General features: G+C 57.0%; 1 protein-coding gene across 1 annotated transcript in view; it reads right to left on the reverse strand.

The window, feature by feature from the left end:
- The window catches only part of CACNA1I (calcium voltage-gated channel subunit alpha1 I), a 112,396-nt gene that overhangs the window by 85,791 nt on the left and 7,653 nt on the right, over positions 1–18,952 (reverse strand). Inside the window, exon 2 of the mRNA XM_072842667.1 lies at positions 15,427–15,685. Coding sequence (XP_072698768.1) covers positions 15,427–15,664 — 238 coding nt within the window. The 5' untranslated portion in view covers positions 15,665–15,685. The remainder of the gene's footprint in view (positions 1–15,426; positions 15,686–18,952) is intronic.

The following is an 18,952-nucleotide window of genomic DNA, read 5'->3' on the forward strand; positions in this document are numbered from 1 at the left end:
TTTATTTTTGTCAAATCTGAAATCTGATCCGTCTCCCAGGGTGCACCTCAGTTGTCTGAATAAATCAAGAGGAGGAAAGGGCTGGCAGCTGTGCCCTCCTGGACCAGAGAGGCAGGGAGGGTGACCCAGCCCCTGTGTGAGGGTCCAACCCCTACTGGTCCTCAGTGAGTCCCAAGATAGAACTGGAGGCTCAGGCCTCCAGTCTCCAAAGGCTGAATGGGGCCTGATGTTCCACATCCCAGTTCTTAGGGCGGCTTCTCCAAGGCCAGGTCCACAGGCATCTATGAAGCACCTGCTGAATACCAGGCCTGTGCATCAGTGCTCTGAGATGAACCAGACTTACTCCTGCCCTGGAGCTACCTAGAGCACGTCCTTGTTCTAGGACCCAGCTGTGATGCGTGGCTACCATTTCAAACATCAACTATGCTCTAGACTCTTGGGCTTCAAAAAGACACCCATCCACTAATTCATCAATGTATTCATTTGACTTCTCTTTATGAGCAAAACGCACTCTGGAAAGCGGCTTGGCATCTATTAAAGTGAAACAGAGACCCCTGTTAGGATCCGGGAGGGACACTCCCGGGTGCACATCCCAGAGAAATTCAGATAGAAGTCCACAAAAGGGCATGTGCCAGAACGTTCAGAGCCGTGTTATTCATAATGGCCCCAACCTGGGAACAACTCAAGTGTGCAGCATCGGGAGAATGGGTCAGGCAGCAGATTTCAACTAGGGATGATTTTGACCTCCAAGGGACATGTGGCCATGTCTAGAGACATTTTTGATTGCCACAATATGGTGAGGCAGGGCACTGGCATCTAATATAGAGACCAGGGATGCTGCTAAACATCCTACAATGCACAGGACGGCCCCACTGTGAAGAATTATCTGGCCCCACATGTCAGCACACATGACATGACATGTCACCCCACATGTCTCAAGGCTGAGAAACCCGGTGGCACACCCATTCGATGGAATACTCCGCAGCAATGAAAAAGAGCAAACTACTGATGCACACAGCAAAAGAGACAGAGCTCACAGGCATAACGCTGGGTAACAGAGGCTGGACACCTAAGAGCAAAAGAGCACATGAATCCAATTTTATAAAGTGAAAAATCAGGCAAAGCTAACCCTACAGTGAAGGAGCTCAGAACAGTAGTGACTGGGTGAGCACCCATTGGGGGTGGGGGATGAGGGAGTTTCTGGGACTCTCTCCATCTTTTGGAGATGTTCTTGTTGGCCTGTGTAAGGTCACTGTTGTATATTTATATGGAAAAATTCCTTGAGCCAGACACAAAGATTTGTGAGCTCTACTCCATGTACCTCTTACCTCAATACAAAGGGGCCCTGGGTGGCTCAGTCAGTTAAGCGCCCAACTCTTGATCTCATCTCAGGTCTTGATCTCAGGGTCCTGAGTTCAAGCCTCACACTGGGCTCCACACTGGAGTGGAGCCTACTTTATAAAAGGGAGGGGCAACAAAAAATGGTAAAGGGAAACTACTATAAAGAAAAATAAAATGCAACAGTTAAACCCACACAAGCAACTGCTGGGATAGCCACTGTCATAGATCCCCACCCCCCCACCCCCTGTCAACCTTCACCACAGCCCTGCAAGGGAGGATGTCACTGATTTGCTGAGGCCACAGCTAGTGAGGGATTTGAACCTCACACCAACCTGTCTCCTGTTTGTTTAAGGAGTCATTCCTCCCGGGGCGCCTGGGGGGGCTCCGGCAGTTAAGCATCCAACTCGATGTCAGCTCAGGTCATGATCTCAGGGCCGTGAGATGGAGCCCCGCATCGGGCTCCACACTGGGCATGGAGCTTGCTTAAGATTCTCTCTCTCCCTTTGCCCCTCCCCTCACCTCTCTTTCTCCATCTCTAAAAAAAAAAAAGGATCCGTTCCTCCCATGCCCACAGCAGCCTCGGGAGATAGACACAGCAGATGTTATTACACCCACTTTTCAGATACAAAAATGAAGGTCCAGATACTTACCCAAGATCACACGGTGGTTGAGCTGGGATAGAAAGCGGCTCCCTAAAGTGGTCAGAGCTGCTGGGCAGATGGTTCTAGACCTCTCTGCTTACATGCCTCCAGCAGTGGGGAGCTCCCTACATGACACACAGCCCTGCCGGGGCTGGACTGATTCTCCTTATATGCTACAGAGTCTTGGGGGGCTGAGAACCCTTACAAGGATGAGATGAGGGAGTGAGCGCCCCCTTCTTTCCTTGTCCCTGCCCCCAGTGTCACCTCTTAGTTGCCCCATAATTTGAGAACTCATTGAATTTGGCCAAAGTCTCTGATTCCCAGATGCCCAGCAGGCCTTGGTGCCCAGTACAGACAGCCGGAGTGGGGGAGGTGAGGGAACAGGGGCTGCCAGCTTGGAAGAAAACCCAAGGCGGATGGTCCATGGGATAGGAACACCAGCCAAGGAGGCTTCAGCCCCTGCCGAGGAAAAGGGGAGGGCAGGGCTGCTGGGGACCAGGGTCCTACTGTCTCTGGGATGACCAGCCTCCAGAACCCATCCACTATGAAGGTGTACCTGCGGGGAAGCCTCCTGGACTCCTGGGCAGGGGGTACAGATGCCTCCCCCAAGCCCTCACAATATCTTAATGTCCCCCCGCTTATATCAGCTGTCTAACTGAACGTGGTCTGTCCTGGCTTCTCACCACCAACCAGGGTATCCATCCCTCTCTGTGCCCGGAGCCCCACGTAGAGCATCTGCTCAGAGGCACGGCAGCCTCAGAAAAGAACAAGGTCCCCATCACCTGGAGGCATCAAACAGCCTAAGAAGGGATTTCTGTGCTGGAGGGATATGCAGCCTCTCTTCCCACCCTGAACCCTCTTATTCAGCACCCTTCTGCTGAGACCCCCTCTGTCTGGCCCACGGTGGCTCTGGGAACCCTGCATGAAGAGGCTGAAGCCTCTGCCCTCCAGAACTCACAAGCAGACACTTGGTGGAGACACGGACAGAGGGTGATGACATTGTCCCTAGGCCTCCTGGAGGCCTGTCCTCCACCACAAACCTGCAGACACGCCCATGTCTGCACTCCCACGGAGCTCCACAGCCCTTCAGGCTCCTGCACCCCCTAACATGCATGCACACCCTCCTCCTCGCCCATCTGGCCAGCAGCCCTGGGTACGGCCAGGCACTCTCCTACAAAAGCAGTTTCTGAGGCATCTCTGGACCCCCTGGGGAAGCTCATAAGCCCCTTCTCAGAATAATGTTTTTAATGCATACATTTTTTTAATGCTTAGAATTAGAAAGGAAAGAAGCCAGTTAGATTAAAATAGTTGCCAAAACATTTTTAAAAAAAACATACTTGGGGTAGAGAACCACACGAGATTCATTATCAACATGATGAAGAGCCAGAGCCAGTAGCAGGTCTGATACTGTGCAACTGGAAAGCAGTGATGAGGTCCACAACCACCACGGTGTGACAGGTGATTGCTACTAGTCACAGGCACTGCCAATAATCACACCGTGGTTTGTTCCCTCCGTTCACAATAGAGAGAAATGCTCAATTTCACTCAAACATTAGTGAAAATAAATGTGCAACTTGTCCCCATCCAAGTTCAAGAAACCCAGATGAAGATCGTTATTCTAGAAACTCTTTCCCCCAGGGCCCCAGGGACACCACAGGCCCTGGCTGGTCCTCCTCCTCCTCCTTCTTGGGCTCTGTCCCTCAAATGTTGGCCTTTCTCAGGCTCGCAACCCTCTGGTCTCCCCTCTCTTCTCCTTGACCCTATACCCACTCCCACGGCCCCAGTTCTGCCAAGCTGAACAGGTCCAGAATCCATCCCAGCCCCAGGCCTACTCACTGCCAAGCAACACAGACACTCCCTAGGATGTCTCTGGGAATCTCAAATTCATCATAATGGGGTAGGTCATATTCTCCCCAGATCACCAAGTTCTCTGTATTTCCCATCCCCAATGAATGATGTCCCCCATCCACCACCAATGCTGGAAGTTGTCCAGATGAGAACCCTCCAGAGGTTCCCTCCCCCTTCATCCCCCTGTCCCTCGCAGAGACCTATCCTTTTCACAACCTCAATCTCTCCCCTCCATCAACAAATCTGCACCTCCACTGCCCCAGGCAGCCTGCACTCCCTCACTCCTGACTCTGAACAGCCTCCTCCTCCAGCCTTGCTTCCTCTGATAAATTCTCCACACACAGCCAGAGGGTTCCTCCAGAACCAAAAGTCTTCCGTGGCCCCTCACTGCCTTCCAGAGAGTTTCCAAACTCCTCAGCTTGACATTGAAGGTCCTTTGTGTAGGCGCTCTTGGTCAGCCTCATCTCTGTTCACACAACCTCCACTTCCGACCTTGCTTGCTAGGATGCAGCATGTCATTGAAAGTTTTGCTGCACACCTACTATGTGCGGGGCTGATGGCCAAGGCCTGAAGAAGAGACAGTCATTAATGGAACATGGAGCCTGTCCTCAAGGATCTCACAGTCTAGGTGAGGAGAATAAGTAAAGTACAAAAAGCCCTGTAGATAGTACAAGAAGAGGGCTTGACTGGGCATTGAACATGCAGCAGGGTGGATGAGAGATTGGGGCAGGTATGTTGACCAAGAAGTATCTGCCAAACAAGCAAAAGGATGGATGAGCGGATCGGTTGATAGATGGATACATAGGAGCATGGGGTGGGGCCTTGGGTCTATGGATGATTGAATGGGTGGATGGTCAAGAAGCAGGGGAATGAATGCTTGAATGCAACAGTCAGGTAGATGGGTCAATGAGCAGATGAATGGATGAAGAGATGGAAAGGGGCAGCCCGGGTGGCTCAGCGGTTTAGTGCTGCCTTCGGCCCAGGGTGTGACCCTGGAGACCCAGGATAGAGTCCCACGTCGGGCTCCCTGCAGGGAGCCTGCTACTTCCTCTGCTTGTGTCTCTGCCTCTCTTTCTCTCTGTGTCTCTCATGAATAAACAAATTAAAATCTTTAAAAAGAGAGAGAGAGAGATGGAAAGATGGAGAGATGGAGAGATGGAAAGAGGGATGGATGCATGGATGGATTAGGGAGATGGACAGGTGAGGCGATGGACGGGTGGGTGTACGGGAAGGCGGTTGGAAATGTGACACTCTAGTAAATGGCAGCTCTAGGATCCAAACCCAGGTTTATACGATCACAGGAAACTTTCAGGTTGGGACTCCGCACTGTCCTCTCTTCCTCCTTCAGAGATTCCCCATCTCAGTTTCCACCCTCCTCACCCAAAGCCCCAGGCTCCATACTGTGCCCATACCTTCAGAGCTTCAGGAGATCCCAGGGTTTCCTGGCCTTGGCACCATTGACATTTAGGACCTGATAATTCTTTGCCATGAGAAGCTGTCCTGTGCCTTGTAGAATATTTGGTCTTTATCCGCTAGAAACCAACAGCACAACCTCCCCAAGTTGTGACAACCAAGAATGCCTCCACACATTACCAGATGTCCCCTGGGGGCAAAATGATCCCCGACTGGACATCACTGATGTAGCCTCACCTCCCCACACCACAATTTTATGGATGAAGAAACTGACAGAGGGGAGAAGTGACCTGCCTGAGGTCACGGAGCTTGCAATTGGTGGAGCCCAGACTAGACCTTGGGGGACAGTCGATCCCCAAGCATCTCCTCACTCGATGTGGAGGTGCAGCTGAGAGCCGCCCCCACCACTGTCTAGGGGAAGCCAGGTGCAGACCTTGGGCACCCTGTTCCCACCCCCTCCACCCTGGCCCTTTCCCCGCCAGCACCCACAGCACCTCGCGGTCAGCCAAGCCGCCTCCTCCTGCTTTCTCAGATAGAAACTGTCACCCAGAGAGGTCGAGCTGTCTGCACAGTATCACACAGCAGGAAGCGCCAGCATCGGGATTTGAACTTGGGGAGACAAGAGGGAGACCAGAGCACAGTTCCACAGGGCAGACGGGGCCAGAAATGCCAGAAATGCGGAAGGCAGCCCCACAGGAGAGCTGGGGCGAGATTAGCAGGGAGACATTCCGGCTGATTAAAAAGACGGATCGATTTCTCTGGTAGAGAAACCAATGGGGCCGTTTGTCTCCCAACAGGATGGCGAGGCGGTCCGAGGGAGGTGACAGGTCAAAGCTGGCTTCTGACACAGACTCCGAAGCCCAGGCAGGATGGACTAATGAAAATCCAATCATGTTTTAAATGCCCCAGGAGGGGGCTGACACTTCATTAGCCAGCCAGGCCTCTTTGTAATTCTCCTGCTCACTATCAATTACAACTAGCCTTGCGGTCAGGTCTCTGGGGTGGCACACGCCCTGGGCTCCTGCCCCGGCGCCCCCCACGGGCCACCTCGGCCCTGGACAAGACTCTCTGGGCCCCTCGAGAGCCACCTGAGCTGCTGAGATGAGACGCTTCCCCCACGCAGGTGGGCCTCCTGGTGCAACCTCCCCGTTTGTCCCCCAAATCTGGACCCCAAATGTCCTTCCCTGCTCAGCATCCACCCCATTCCTCTCCCAGCCCACACACCAGATGTTACCAGCATCCTGGGTGACCCCAGAGTGACCCCAGAGTGAAAATGGGTGACCCCATTTTCCTCAGTGGGCATGCCATCCCCACCTCCCTCCACCTCTCCCGGATCAGAGACTCTCCTGCTCTGGCTTTGAGGCCTCCTTCTTCATCAGAAGGTTCCAGAAGCATCCCCAGTCAGGAAAGATGGACCACTCCATCCTCCTGGTGGTCACAGCCACCCTGCAGGTCCCTCTGCCCAGCCTTCACCCCACTTGGCTTCACAGGAGTATGATGTGGGGCTGGCTCTGCCTCGCCCATCAGGCTAGGGACTCCTCAGGGTCACCACAGAGGATCCCAGCCTGGAATTCCGAGGCTCCACCCAACATGGCTAAACAGCCCGAGGGCACCTCCACTCAAGTGTAGAAGAGGGGCCAACACAGAGCTGGGCTTCAGGAAACGCTTGCTCAATCAATCAACCATCAATCAATATTTGTTTCAGGAGTCTACGGTTTGGTCTCCAGGTCTCTCTTTCCCTCAAGCATCCTCCATTCTGCTCCAGGAGTGACCATTCTACCAAACAAATTTAACCATATCCCATCCCTGCTGGACACCCATTAATGGTTTCCCAGTGTCCCCCAAGATCAAGAACAAGCTCTAGACTGGCACGTGACACCTGCTACCCAGCACACGCCTCACCCTGTGCCAGCCACACTACACTCCTCACTGCTCTCCCTACTAGTCTCTCTGCCTGGAACCCTGTCCTTCAACTGTGCTTTTGGAAAACTCCTCCTCATGCGGCAAGACCCAGGCCAAATGCCCCCCTCCCGGCAGGCCTCACCAATGCCCTCAGGTTGGGTCATGGGCAGCCTCTCCACCTATAGCTCTCTTTGCACAGAAATCTCCAAGCGATGGTGCCAGAGGTTGCCTGGGGATCAGGCTCCCACTGGCCCAGCCAGAGTCCTGGCTGTCCAACCCACCCTGCTGACCAACGGACACTGCGACATCCACTCCAGCCACCAGAAGCATCCGGAGGGCACAGCTCGATGCTGACCTTACTTCTGAGAAAAACAAACCTTCTCTACACCAGATGGAGGGAAGCGGACAATTTCCAAGACATGTGTTGTTTCTTCCAGCAACACTGGCCACCCATCTGGGCATTCTCATTAGCCCAGGGCTGAGGAGGGGGGCACCCTCCCCTAAAGAACCCTTTCCCCAGGGGGCCCTGGGTGGCTCAGTGGTTGAGTGTCTGCCTTCGGCTCAGGTGATCCCGGGGTCCTGGGATGGAGTCCCGCATCGGGCTCCCTGCATGGCGCCTGCTTCTCCCTCTGCCTGTGTCTCTGCCTCTCTCAGTGTGTCTTATGAATAAATAAATAAGATCTTTAGGGAAAAAAAAAAGAACAGAGAGCATGAAGAGAAAGAACGGGACGGTGGCTGGAGGACAGCCGGGCAGACCGTGGAAGGACCCACAACCAGGCTAAGTGAGACTATTCTGGGGACCACAGGGAGCCAGAAGGTTTCTGAATGAGGAAAGAATGAGTAAACAAATGAAAGGAGGCAGGGAGGGAGACAACAGCCTCTCCTGGGCACGAGGCACTCTGTGGGTGGCGGACCCCTTCCATACAGGGAGCCCCAGGAGCCCCTGAGGAGGAAGGCCAGGTGGGGAGGAGAGACTGGGTCCAGGGCACAGGTGACTGCCCACGTCGCACAACTCCGGGCTCCCGGCTGGTGCTCTCTTCACGAGGGGAGGGAGGGCATGCCACCTTGTCAGTGGGCATTTGGGGTGCGATCCCAGGAGCCGTCTGTTTAGATAGAAGGAGACAGAAAAACTCACACATTCCCAACAGCCCAGCCACAGGGAAAGGGCTCAGGGCAGGAGGATGGAGGTTAGATTAAAGCAGGACTTTCTGATAGTTAAAAACCCACAGAAGGGTCCTAGAGGCCTTTATCTGGGGGGCCAGAGGCCCCGTCTGGTGCCACAAGACTGAGAGGGAGCATGCCCAGAGACGGGAGGGTGGCCCAGATGATTGGATTGGGCGTAGCAGGGTGATGGGAGGGGGGTCTTCCTGCAGGTGACACCCCCTTCTCTCCTTCACATTTGGGGCTTCCCAGGTTTTCTCCTCCTCCCACTGCCCATCCTTCCTGCCCTCCCCCTCCCAGAAGCCAGCCCTCACCAGCCACCGACAGCCTCTCTGCCTGGCAGCCAGGCCCACAGGCTTCTCAGACCATCATCAAAGACTTGGGGCCCAGGTGCCGCCACCTTCAGGACCCTTGTCCTGAGCCACCCCAGGAAGGTCCCCACAGCTCCCCCACTGGCCCCAGTGTGCCCACAGCTGCTGCTCCTAACCACCATAGGAGACCAGCCAGCACTTGCCCTGGAATTGTCACTTGACTCCCTGACATTCCCAACCCGGAGTTGCTGTGGTCCCACCTCACAGATGAGCAAACAGAAGCCTGGCAAAGGCAAAGGCCTCTTGGCCAAGAAGCCAGGAGCAGGTCTTCATCCACACTCACACAAGCCACAGTCCCTGGGGTCATCTGAGCCCTCTCCCAACACCAACCCCAAGGCAGAGACACTGGCACCTGGACCCCCCCTCTTCAAGCTCCGCCAGCACCCTGGGTCACCATCATTCCTCATCACCACCCCACAGGTGCCTTCTCTGGATGGGCTTCCGACTGACGCCTGTCCCAGGGAGCCAGAGTCACCTTCCCTTGCACAAAATGGTCACAGCTGTCCTCTGTGCATGGCTGGTGCGTGGCACCCTCTCAGTAGAGGCTTGTCGAGTGATCTCATGAAGGGGTTCCTCCAACAAACATGCTGAACCCCCAGAATGCACAGCACAAGGCCTGAGCTATGATGAGACTACGGGCCCTGCCCTCCTCTCGCCCAGTGACAGGCAAGGGCGAGGGTCTGCACAGTGAGGGTCTCTGCCAGGTGGACTTAGCAAGAGCAAGCAGAGGGCGGGAGCCAGGCAGGGGACCAGAAGCAGACAGAAGGGGGCCCCGGGGGACAGGTGAGAGCCAGGACCACGGCCACAAGCACAGAGGGAGGGAGCCCACCCACAAGGAACACAGCGCCCAGGGGCTCCCTGCAGACACTGAAATGCTTCCCGAGGAGGCGGGTTCCCCACCAGCCCCTTCCCAGCCTCACTGTCCAGCTCTCCCATCCTGCAGACAGGGAGACTGAGGGTCCGGGCAGGGCGGGGGCGGTGACGCATCCAAGGTCACGGGCGGCCCCTCCTCCTGCCCAGGCCCGCCGCCCAGCACAGGCGCCTCCACAGCCCACTGGCTTCCCACCACGCACGGCTGCTCTGCGCAGCACAGGCGCTGGCTCAGCGCTGGCAGGTGCGGGGGAGGCAGCCCTGGGGGTGGGGGGGGCTGCACACCCCTCAGGGGACGGCCCCAGGGCACCACAGAGGCGGCTGCCCAAACCCGGGGAGACCCTCCCCGCTGCCACCTGCAACTGCGATAGCAAATCTCCCCGCCCTGGGCCCTGGGTGGAGCGTGGAGAGCCGGGCGCTCCTCCAGACTCGGCAGGTGGCCGCGGTGTCCTGGATAAAAGCTGAGGCTGGGGATTCAGAGAAATCGAGGTTTTCCTCCCAGCTCTACTACCTCCTGGCTGTGCGACACGCAATAAGTTTCTCGACCTCTCTGAGCCTCGCCTTCCCCATGTGCAAAATGAGGCCGTGACGGCACGTCTGGGGGGGGGGCCACAGGTGTCAATGCAGCAAAGCGAATGCAGTTGAGCACCGGGAGCGCCAGTCCTTACCCTCACCCCGAGCACCTCCTCTGTGCTGGGCACAGTGCTGGGTGCTTCAAAGGCGTCTTCTCAAAAAAAGAAGGCTTCTCGAATCATCTGTAACCATCCATGATAGGGCTGGGAACCCAGAGCTGGGAGGGCAAACTAGAGCAGGACACCCACCACTGGCCCTCCTCCCACATGCAGCCGGGCAGCCTCCTAAATAGGGAGGTGTCCAGCTGGCGGGTCACGCCACCAGGGGTGCCGGGCTGCAGTCCGCGTGGCCCACCGGTGACCGGTGCCTGCACGGATGGGGCCGGGAGTACTAGCGGCGGAACCGGCACAGATTTCCCAAAGTAACACAGCTCGAGTCTGATTTTCCCTGAAAACAATATCCTCTGAAGGCGTGACGTTCTATCTAAAGGCTTGATGCCTGACGTCTCACTGGCTCTATCCCGAGCGAAGGCTTTGCTCCCTTCTACGTGAGGGCCCCGGTCACCTTTGAGCACAGTTAACAGGAGTGATGACCACATGCGCGGCAGTGTTCTTAGTCTCCGGAACTCTATTTTCTTTTTCTTTTTTTTTTTCTAAGATTTTATTTATTTATTCATGAGAGACACACACCCAGAAGCAGAGGCAGAGGTGGAGGGAGAAGCAGGCTCCCTGTGTTGGGAGCCCGATGCAGGACTCGATCCCAGGACCCTGGGATCATGCCCTGAGCTGAAGGCAGATGCTCAACCTCTGAGCCACCCAGGAGTCCCCAGAACTCCATTTTCACATACGCCTTGTGGACTCCTTTGGTCTTCAGCACACTTCTAGGAAGGAGGTGCAACCACCCCCATTTGACAGCAGGGAAAATGGAGCTTAGAAAGGTTTAAAAAACTGGCCCATGGGGGCGCCCGGGTATTTGCCTTCAGCTCAGGCCATGATCCCGGAGTCCTGGGATCAAGCATGAGCCCTGTGTCACGCTCAACGGGGAGTCTGCTTCCCCCTCTCCCTCTCCCTCTGCCCTTTGGCCCTGCTTGTGCTCGCCAGCTCTCTCTCACTCTCTCAAATAAACAGACAAATAAAATCTTAAAAAAAAAAAAAAAAAAAAAAAAGCTGGCCCATCTTCACAGAGCAAATAAAAGGCAGAATGAGCCCCTGGGTCTGTCTGACTCAGGTCCCCAGCAGTTTCCACACGCCACATGCCACCTACCCATGAGTCGAACAGCACAGCCAACCCCTCGACATTTCAGATGCGGAGACTTCCCAGCTGAAACCCTGGCCTACGATGCATGCTCAAGGCCCAGCCTGGCAGGGAGCGGTGCTGACATGTGGGTGAGCGCCCCTTCCCGCCGGGCTCAGACCCACTGGCCTCTTCTGGCTCTCCAGTGAGTCAGGAGGCGATTCAGGGTCGGGCTCTGGGCTGGGTGAGGAGCTGAGTCAGGGAACACCAGGTTTCAAAGGACCGCTGGCTCTGAGCCAGCGCCCCTCAAGCACCAGGAACACTAGTGCTCGGGACAGTCTTTCTGAGCAGACCCTGCCACCCTGCCCTGCCCCAGTCCCAGGCCTGCCTGCCGGTCCTGATAGCTGTTCCTGCTAGCCTGACCCTGACGCCTACATGTCCATCATTCCTTTGGGAAGCAGAATGGTGCAGAGTCTGGAGATGTGAAAGGTCATTTGGGGTTGTCACAATGATTAGGGGCCACTACCTACTAATATTTAGGGGCCAAGAACACCAAATACCCTATAATATGCAAGACAGTCTGGATCACAAAATACTGTCACAGCCAATATGCCAACAGTGCCCCCTACCAAGGAGCACCTGGTTAAGCACGGCCCCTTCCCAGAGCTCCTCCCCAAGAAAGAGGGGAGGAAGGGAGGATTCCAGCCAGGAGCGAGTCCTAGAGCCCTCAGTGCCTGATCAAAGACACCCCTAGGGGCACCTGGGTGTCTTAGCAGTTGAGCATATGCTTTTGGCTGAGGCCATGATCCTGAAGTCCTGGGATCGAGTCCCCATCAGGCTCCTTGCAGGGAACCTGCTTCTCCCTCTGCCTGTGTCTCCATCTGTGTGTGTGTGTGTGTGTGTGTGTGTGTGTGTGTGTGTGTGTGTGTGTCATGAATAAATAAATAAAATCTTAAAAAAATAAAAAAGACACCTTCTGCAACACACACACCAAGACCCTAAAGCCCACCCTGAATGTACCCACGGTCAAGTCTGTGCTCCAGGGCCCCTCCCTGCTGATGCCAAGGTCTCCTGGGCCTGCATTTGCAGAAACCTGCCTTGGCCTCTCTCCCATCAGCCGACTCAGCTGAACAATCCTATTCACAAAGCCTAGAATCTCAGGGCCTTGGACTTCCAAACACATACCACCACGGCCACCAAATCTTAGACTCACGCCCTCTTTAAAACACAGAACTAAAAAAAAAATAAAAAAGACACAGAACTTTACAAGCTTTGAATCACAGAGGCTTGGAATTTCATTGTCAATGAGCCTTCAATCTCACTCCAAACCCTTCGACTCAATCACAGAAGCTTCAAGTCTGAGGCTCCCAGAAGTTGACACTTCTGAAGCTGCTCCACTCTGGAGTCATCAGAGCTTTGGTCCAGGAGGCAGAGACCTGAACCACCTGTGTCCTTCACCCCAGCCTCGGCAGCCTCTGTCACAGGGCCTGGGGAGCCCAATAATGCTCTGAGCGGCTCCCAGTGTTGGGGAGTCCCTCCTGAAGGAGGCAGCACTCCTCCCCCAGGCGGCTCCCACACACTTGGACCCAGGGCCCTCCCCGAGACACAGGACCAAGTCCAGCTCTGCCCAGGAGCAGGACTCCTCCCCTCCCCTCCTGGGGCCAGCCTCACTGCGACTCCCAAGCCCAGGCCCCCAACCTGCACTGAGGGTGGAGCCCAGAGGGATGGTGAGGACACAGATGCCAGAGGGCCCCGGGACTCTGTTTACTCAACACGCCAGAAATGTGGCAACCTGGAGGGGTCTCCGTGGGCTGCTCGGTGCCCAGGGCCCAGAGTGCCTGAGGTCACGGGTGAGGGCAAGTGTGGCTGGCACCCCAGGCTCCCAAGGTTAGAAGAGGCCATCTCACCCACACCCTTCTTTTTCAGTAGAGACACGGAGGCTCAGAGAGAAAGAACTGCCCAAAGTCACACACCTAGTTTATGGCAGACAGGACTCAGATGTGTTTTCCATCCAGGGGCTTCTAAGATATTTGGGCCAGCTTTGTGCTGCTTTGGCCCAGCCAGATGTGCCAGATGTGTCAGACAGTGAGATGGGTCACACTCCTGGATCAAGGTCATCTGAGCCATGCCTCTACCTCCAGCCCAGTCCCGGTCTTGACTGTCTAAATCCATATGCGGCTCAGAGAGGTAAAGTAACTTTCCCAAAGTCACACAGCACCCAAATGGCAGAGCCAGAATCAGCCCTTGTCCCACCCAGGCAAGGTGTCTGTGACATGGTCCCATCATCTCCCTGGTCCTCCAGTAAGCCTTTCTCTCCCTCAGAGGCCCAAAGCTCCTGTGGTCTCTCTTTTCCTGGCCTGACCACCCCCCAGCCCCCATGCTACAGGCCTCTAAGGGTTCCCCAACATACTGTACTAAAACTGTCCCCATGGATGGTGCCTGCATCCCCCACTCCTGGGAGCTCCCCAGGGGAGACCAGCTAGCTGTCAGCTCCATGATCCCAGGGCTGACGTCAGTGAGCACTGGGGGAGCAGAGTTATTGAGCAGACCCTCTAACATACCTGAAACCTCCTGAGCCGTCCTACAGAAGGAACATCTGGCTTGTGGCCCTCCACCCACCTAGGGGCACCGGGACCCACACTCCACCTGCTCCAGCAGAGACCCTCCGGTTTCCAAGGTCATCACCCAGCCCCCTCCACAGCAGGGAGGTCAGCAGCCTTCCTTGGGGGGCCACCTCCCTACCCCGGCCTGCATCCCAGGTGGCCCGGGTGTCCAGAGTTGGGCTCAGACGCCACCCTGCGTGGCCTCGAGCACCAGTAGAGCCTCTGTTCTGCTTGGGGAGAGCCCAAAACCCAGAGGCCACCATGTCCGGGTCCCAGAACCTCCTCCTCCCCGCCCCCAGCCCCCAGCTCACCCCTCAATCTATTTCTACACTGCACGGAGACAGTCCTTCTACAACACTGATGGCTCCACATACAACTGTGCTGTGACCTTCGCCTGCTCCCGCTGCCCGGAGAACGCAGGCCAGCTCCTCACTCAGCCCTGCAAGCGCCCCTTTCCCCTCGCCCCTCCTCCCTCCACACTGTCCCTCAGTCCTCCACTCCGAGCACAACAAACCGAACCGCCGTGGTTCCCCTCATCTCCAGGCCTTCGGTCCCGATGTACCCTCCTCCCCACCGCCCTCTCCACCTAACACCGCTCACTCCTGGGGACTCGGCCCGGACCTCGCCAATGTGCACCCAGCGACCCAGAAGGAGCACCCGCGGTGTGCCAGGCACCATGCTGGGGTGCTGGGGTCCAGCAGGGAACGAGACAGGCTCGGTCCCCGTCCTGCTCCCCTGACAGGACCCTGGAGGAGGCAAATGTTACATTCAGAATGGCACAGCTAGGGAGTGACAAGTGGGGAGGCCGAGGGGGAAATCACGGCAGGCAGCCCTGAGGAGGTGATGCGCTGTGACCTGAAGGTTGTAGTGAAGAATTTTGCCAGGTGGAGAGGGAAAGGAAAAGCATTTCAAAAGAAAGAGTCTGTGAGAAGGCCCTGAGGCCCGGGAGAAGGCAGGGGAAGCAGAGGGGTAAGAAGTAAGGTGGCCTGAGGGGCTGGGTTAGGACTTGGCTCTGCTCCTCCAGGACAGTGGGAAACAGCAAAGGGACTTTAGCAGGAGCCAACACGAGCTTGGGGCAGCAAGTGGAGGCTGGAAGATCTGTGAGGAGGCTGCTTGCCGCTGCCTCTGGGACCACGCTCACGGGGACCCATCAGGCTCTCATCAACCCAGAGGCCACCGTCAGTCAAACGGGAGAAGGAAGCTGAGTCATGGGCCAGGGTCTGACTTCACTCTGCATTCCCGGTCCCTGGGGAAGAGACCTGGGGCTCACACCCAAGGACTTTCTGAGCCAGCCGGGCACTGGACCAAGCCCTGCAGTCATCAAGACTTCCAGAACGTTCACATCGGCAGGATGCCCTCCATGCCCCGATGTCTCCCGAGACCCACCAACCTGAGCTCGCTCCCAACCAAAGGCAGGTGTGACAAGCAGGTCTCCAACAGGGAAGAGCTTGGCCCCACCACACAAAGGATATGGGTTACACACCATCTTGATGCACCAGTTCCGGGGGCTGGTGGTCTGTCGCAGACAGAAGAAGGCAACCGGCGCCAGGTCCGGGTGAGGGACTTCAGGATCGGCTCCATCCAGGGGCTCCTCCGGGCCTGGAGGGGAGGGAGGGGGGCTCTGGGGCCCCGGCTGCTCCGTTACTCCAGGCTCAGCTGCTGGGGCGGTGGCAGACGAGGAGGAGGGCGGCGGGGAGCTCTCAGCCATGTCGGCGCTGAGCAGGGAGCCCTGGGGGGGAAGATGGGGGCGCGTGGCAGGGGGGGCTTGGCAACCCGCCTTCTCCCACAAGGGAACGCAGCCCAGACAGTGTGGCCTCAGGTCCCAGGGTCACTCTGCCAAGAGGATTAGAAAAGAGCTGAGGGCCCAGATGCACCTGGGTCAGAATCCACTTCCAGAGAGTGGTCCTGGGGCAAGTCTGGTCAACTCTGCTCAGCCACAGTTTGCGGAGATGAAGAGTGAGAATAAGACCCGCTTAGAATGGAGTTGTGACATTAGTTGAGTTGTTGTTGTTGTTTTAAATGAGGCTACGGTTGTATATTTACTGCATCACCGAAGAGAAGAAAATTTGTAGGAAGAAAGGAGAAGTTACTGTACATCAGACGTCACTGCCAGGATGACACGCGTTAACAACCGAGAGGTTGGCATGCTGCGGAGCCAGACACCAAGGCAGCTGGGCAAGCCTGGAGGGAACCAAGGCAGGCTTCCCTGAGGCAGTGACACCTGAGCTGGGACCTACAGTGGAGCCCAAGGATCCCACCCACCACCTCACAAAAGTGACAACGCAGGGACCTTGCGCACCAAGCTCTTTGCCTTACAGCCAGAGAAACTGAGGCCCAGAGAAGGGACGGCACAGACACACAGCCTGGTCACAGCAGAGGGACAACAGCGCCCCCAGGGCTGGCTTCCTGGGATGTGACCTGGGCGGCCACCCAGGACTCCATGCTCAGAAGGGCCCCGCTCTGGGTTTAATGCCCTGTTGTCACCAACCTGAAATTCTTAATAACTGTTTGATCAGCCCCCCCTGCCCCGTTTCACTGGGCAGTGAGCCCTGCAAACCACATAGCTGCTCCCGACTTCAGCTCAGGGGTTACTTGCGCATCCTGGTCTCACCTGAGCCTTCCAACAACTCCAGGAACGCGGCTGCGCAGATGGAGAAACAGACCCAGAGAAGGAAGTGGCACCTCATGGCCTCACACTGCCCCAAGCGTAGAACTAGGGCACGCTTAGATGCCACAGTCCCGGCACTGGCCCCCCGATTCTCCGACAGCTGACCATGCCTAGCCTGGCGCCCCGACACGGCTGGCCCACGGACAGGTAGGGAGACAGCCACTCCTCAGGGCCTGCCCCCTCACCACCTCATCCGAGAGGCCACCGGTCCCTGAATTGTCACGTGCCAGGGTGCCCGGGCCCTGGGACCCCGACCGTGCCAGGCTGGGCGATGGGAGCTGGAGATGGAAACTACACTCCTGGTGCTCACCCAGAGGGCTGCCGCCCGCGGCTGCTGAGCTGCCCAGAGCTGATGCGTTTGGACATTTCTCTGGCTCCCGGGGGCGACAGGCGGGAGTTGGCACCTCCTGCCACTTTACCCGGCTGGTCAGGGACGCAGAGTTTTCCTCCCAAGCTCCATCCAGTTCCAGAAAAACGGCCGTGGGCCTTACATAAGCTTTCAGGCGACTCAGCCTGCCATGTGTCAACCCCTGGGCTGCAAAACCTCGTCCCCAGGGTGGCTCTGGGTCTGCCCACCGCCTCCCCAGGGTGGCTCTGGGTCTGCCCACCGCCGTGCCCGCCTTGGAGCCCACCGTCCCTCTGCCGGGCCCTTGCTTCAGCCGCGCTGGATGTCCTGGGGCCCCAGAGGACCGGCCGCCTCCTCCACCTCCGGTCACCCCGTTCCCTGGGACACTCTCTCCTCCAGCTCCCACGCCCTGCTCCCCCAGGCCCTGACGATTCATTTGTCCAGGAAACATTTCCTGAGCACCTACTACGTGCAGGTGCTGCACCGGCTCTGCAGCTACGCCAGTGAATAAGACAGCAGCTTGGCAGCAGCCCCCGTTCAGCTGACGCCCCAGCAAGGGAGAGAGACACACGAGTCAATTAATTTCTCTCCCTCTGGGTTCCAGAGCCCTTATCACCACCAAACATGCCGTTTAATTTATGTATTTATATCTTTATGACTTAGTGGCTGCCTGCCCAATCTGAAAGAAGGCTGTAAGAGAGCCGGGGGACTGCGGGCCACCTCGTTCACCGTTGCAGCCCCCCACCCAGTGCCTAGAACAGTGCCTGGAACACACTAGGTGCTCAACCAATATTCACTGAATAAGTTAATAAAACGTGCTGGGAAGTAAACAAACAAGGGAGAAAGGTGGGAGTGGGGAAAGCATCTCCTGGAGGGAGAGAGACACCGAAGATCAAAACAGGAACCAGAAGGCACTGGCCACGTGTGATCTGTAGGACGAGCACTCCAGGTAGAAGGAACAGCATGTGCAGAGATGGAGGCTGGAATGAGCTCGGTGCATTTAGGGGAGAGGAATGAGGCCAGTGTGCCAAGCCCAGAGCCTGGGAGGGGATGAAATGAGTGTCTGGCAGGGCCCGCGGTGAGTGCACGGAAGGAGCTCGCAGTGTATTCCCCAAGTGCAACGGGAAGCCACAGGAGCGTTTTAGGCAGGGAGGGGTGTGCTCTGGTCTGTGCCTTTAAGCCATCCCTCCTCCGGGCGGGTGGAAGGGAGAGTGAGTGGAGGGGCAGGGGTAGGGCAGGGAGGGCCAAAAGGAGGTGGGAAGGATGGGCTGGCCCTGCCCGGATACTGGTGGAGGTGGGAAGAATGGGGTGGATTGGAGACATATTTTAGAGGAAAAAAGCCTGGCCCTGGGTTGGTCCCGATGCCACCCCACCTGGCACCTCCAAACCCCTTCCCGCAGCCACATGGGTTCAAAGAGCGCCGCGGCCTCTAGAACAGCAGATGCCCGCCCCCCCTTGCTCTCAGCCATGTCCACTCCGTCCTAACTTGCTTTTTGCCTCACTTGGCCTTGTGGAAGGCTGTCACACTGTGTGGTCTTCTGTCCTCACACCTCTCCCACCTCACTGCAGGACTCCTAGAGGCCACTACTGCCCAGGCCACCACCCCAACCCATTCCCCAGTGCCCACCAGCCTCCACCCTCTGACCTGCTTCCCAGTGCCCACTCAGCCTCCACCCTCTGACCTGCTTCCCAGTGCCCACCAGCCTTCACCCTCCAACCTGCTCCCAGTTCCCACTCAGCCTCCACCCTCTGACCTGTTCCCAGTGCCCACCAGCCTTCACCCTCTGACCTGCTCCCAGTGCCCACTCAGCCTCCACCCTCTGACCAGCTCCCCAATGCCCACCCAACCTCCACCCTCTGACCTGACCCCCAGTGCCCACCCAGCCTCCACTCTCTGACCTGCTTCCCAGTGCCCACTCAGCCTCAACCCTCTGACCTGCCCCCCAGTGCCCACTCAGCCTCAACCCTCTGACCTGCTCCCC

Source organism: Canis lupus, chromosome 11 (genome assembly GCF_048164855.1).
Source record: "Canis lupus baileyi chromosome 11, mCanLup2.hap1, whole genome shotgun sequence".
In the NCBI taxonomy this organism is placed as follows: Eukaryota; Metazoa; Chordata; class Mammalia; order Carnivora; family Canidae; genus Canis; species Canis lupus.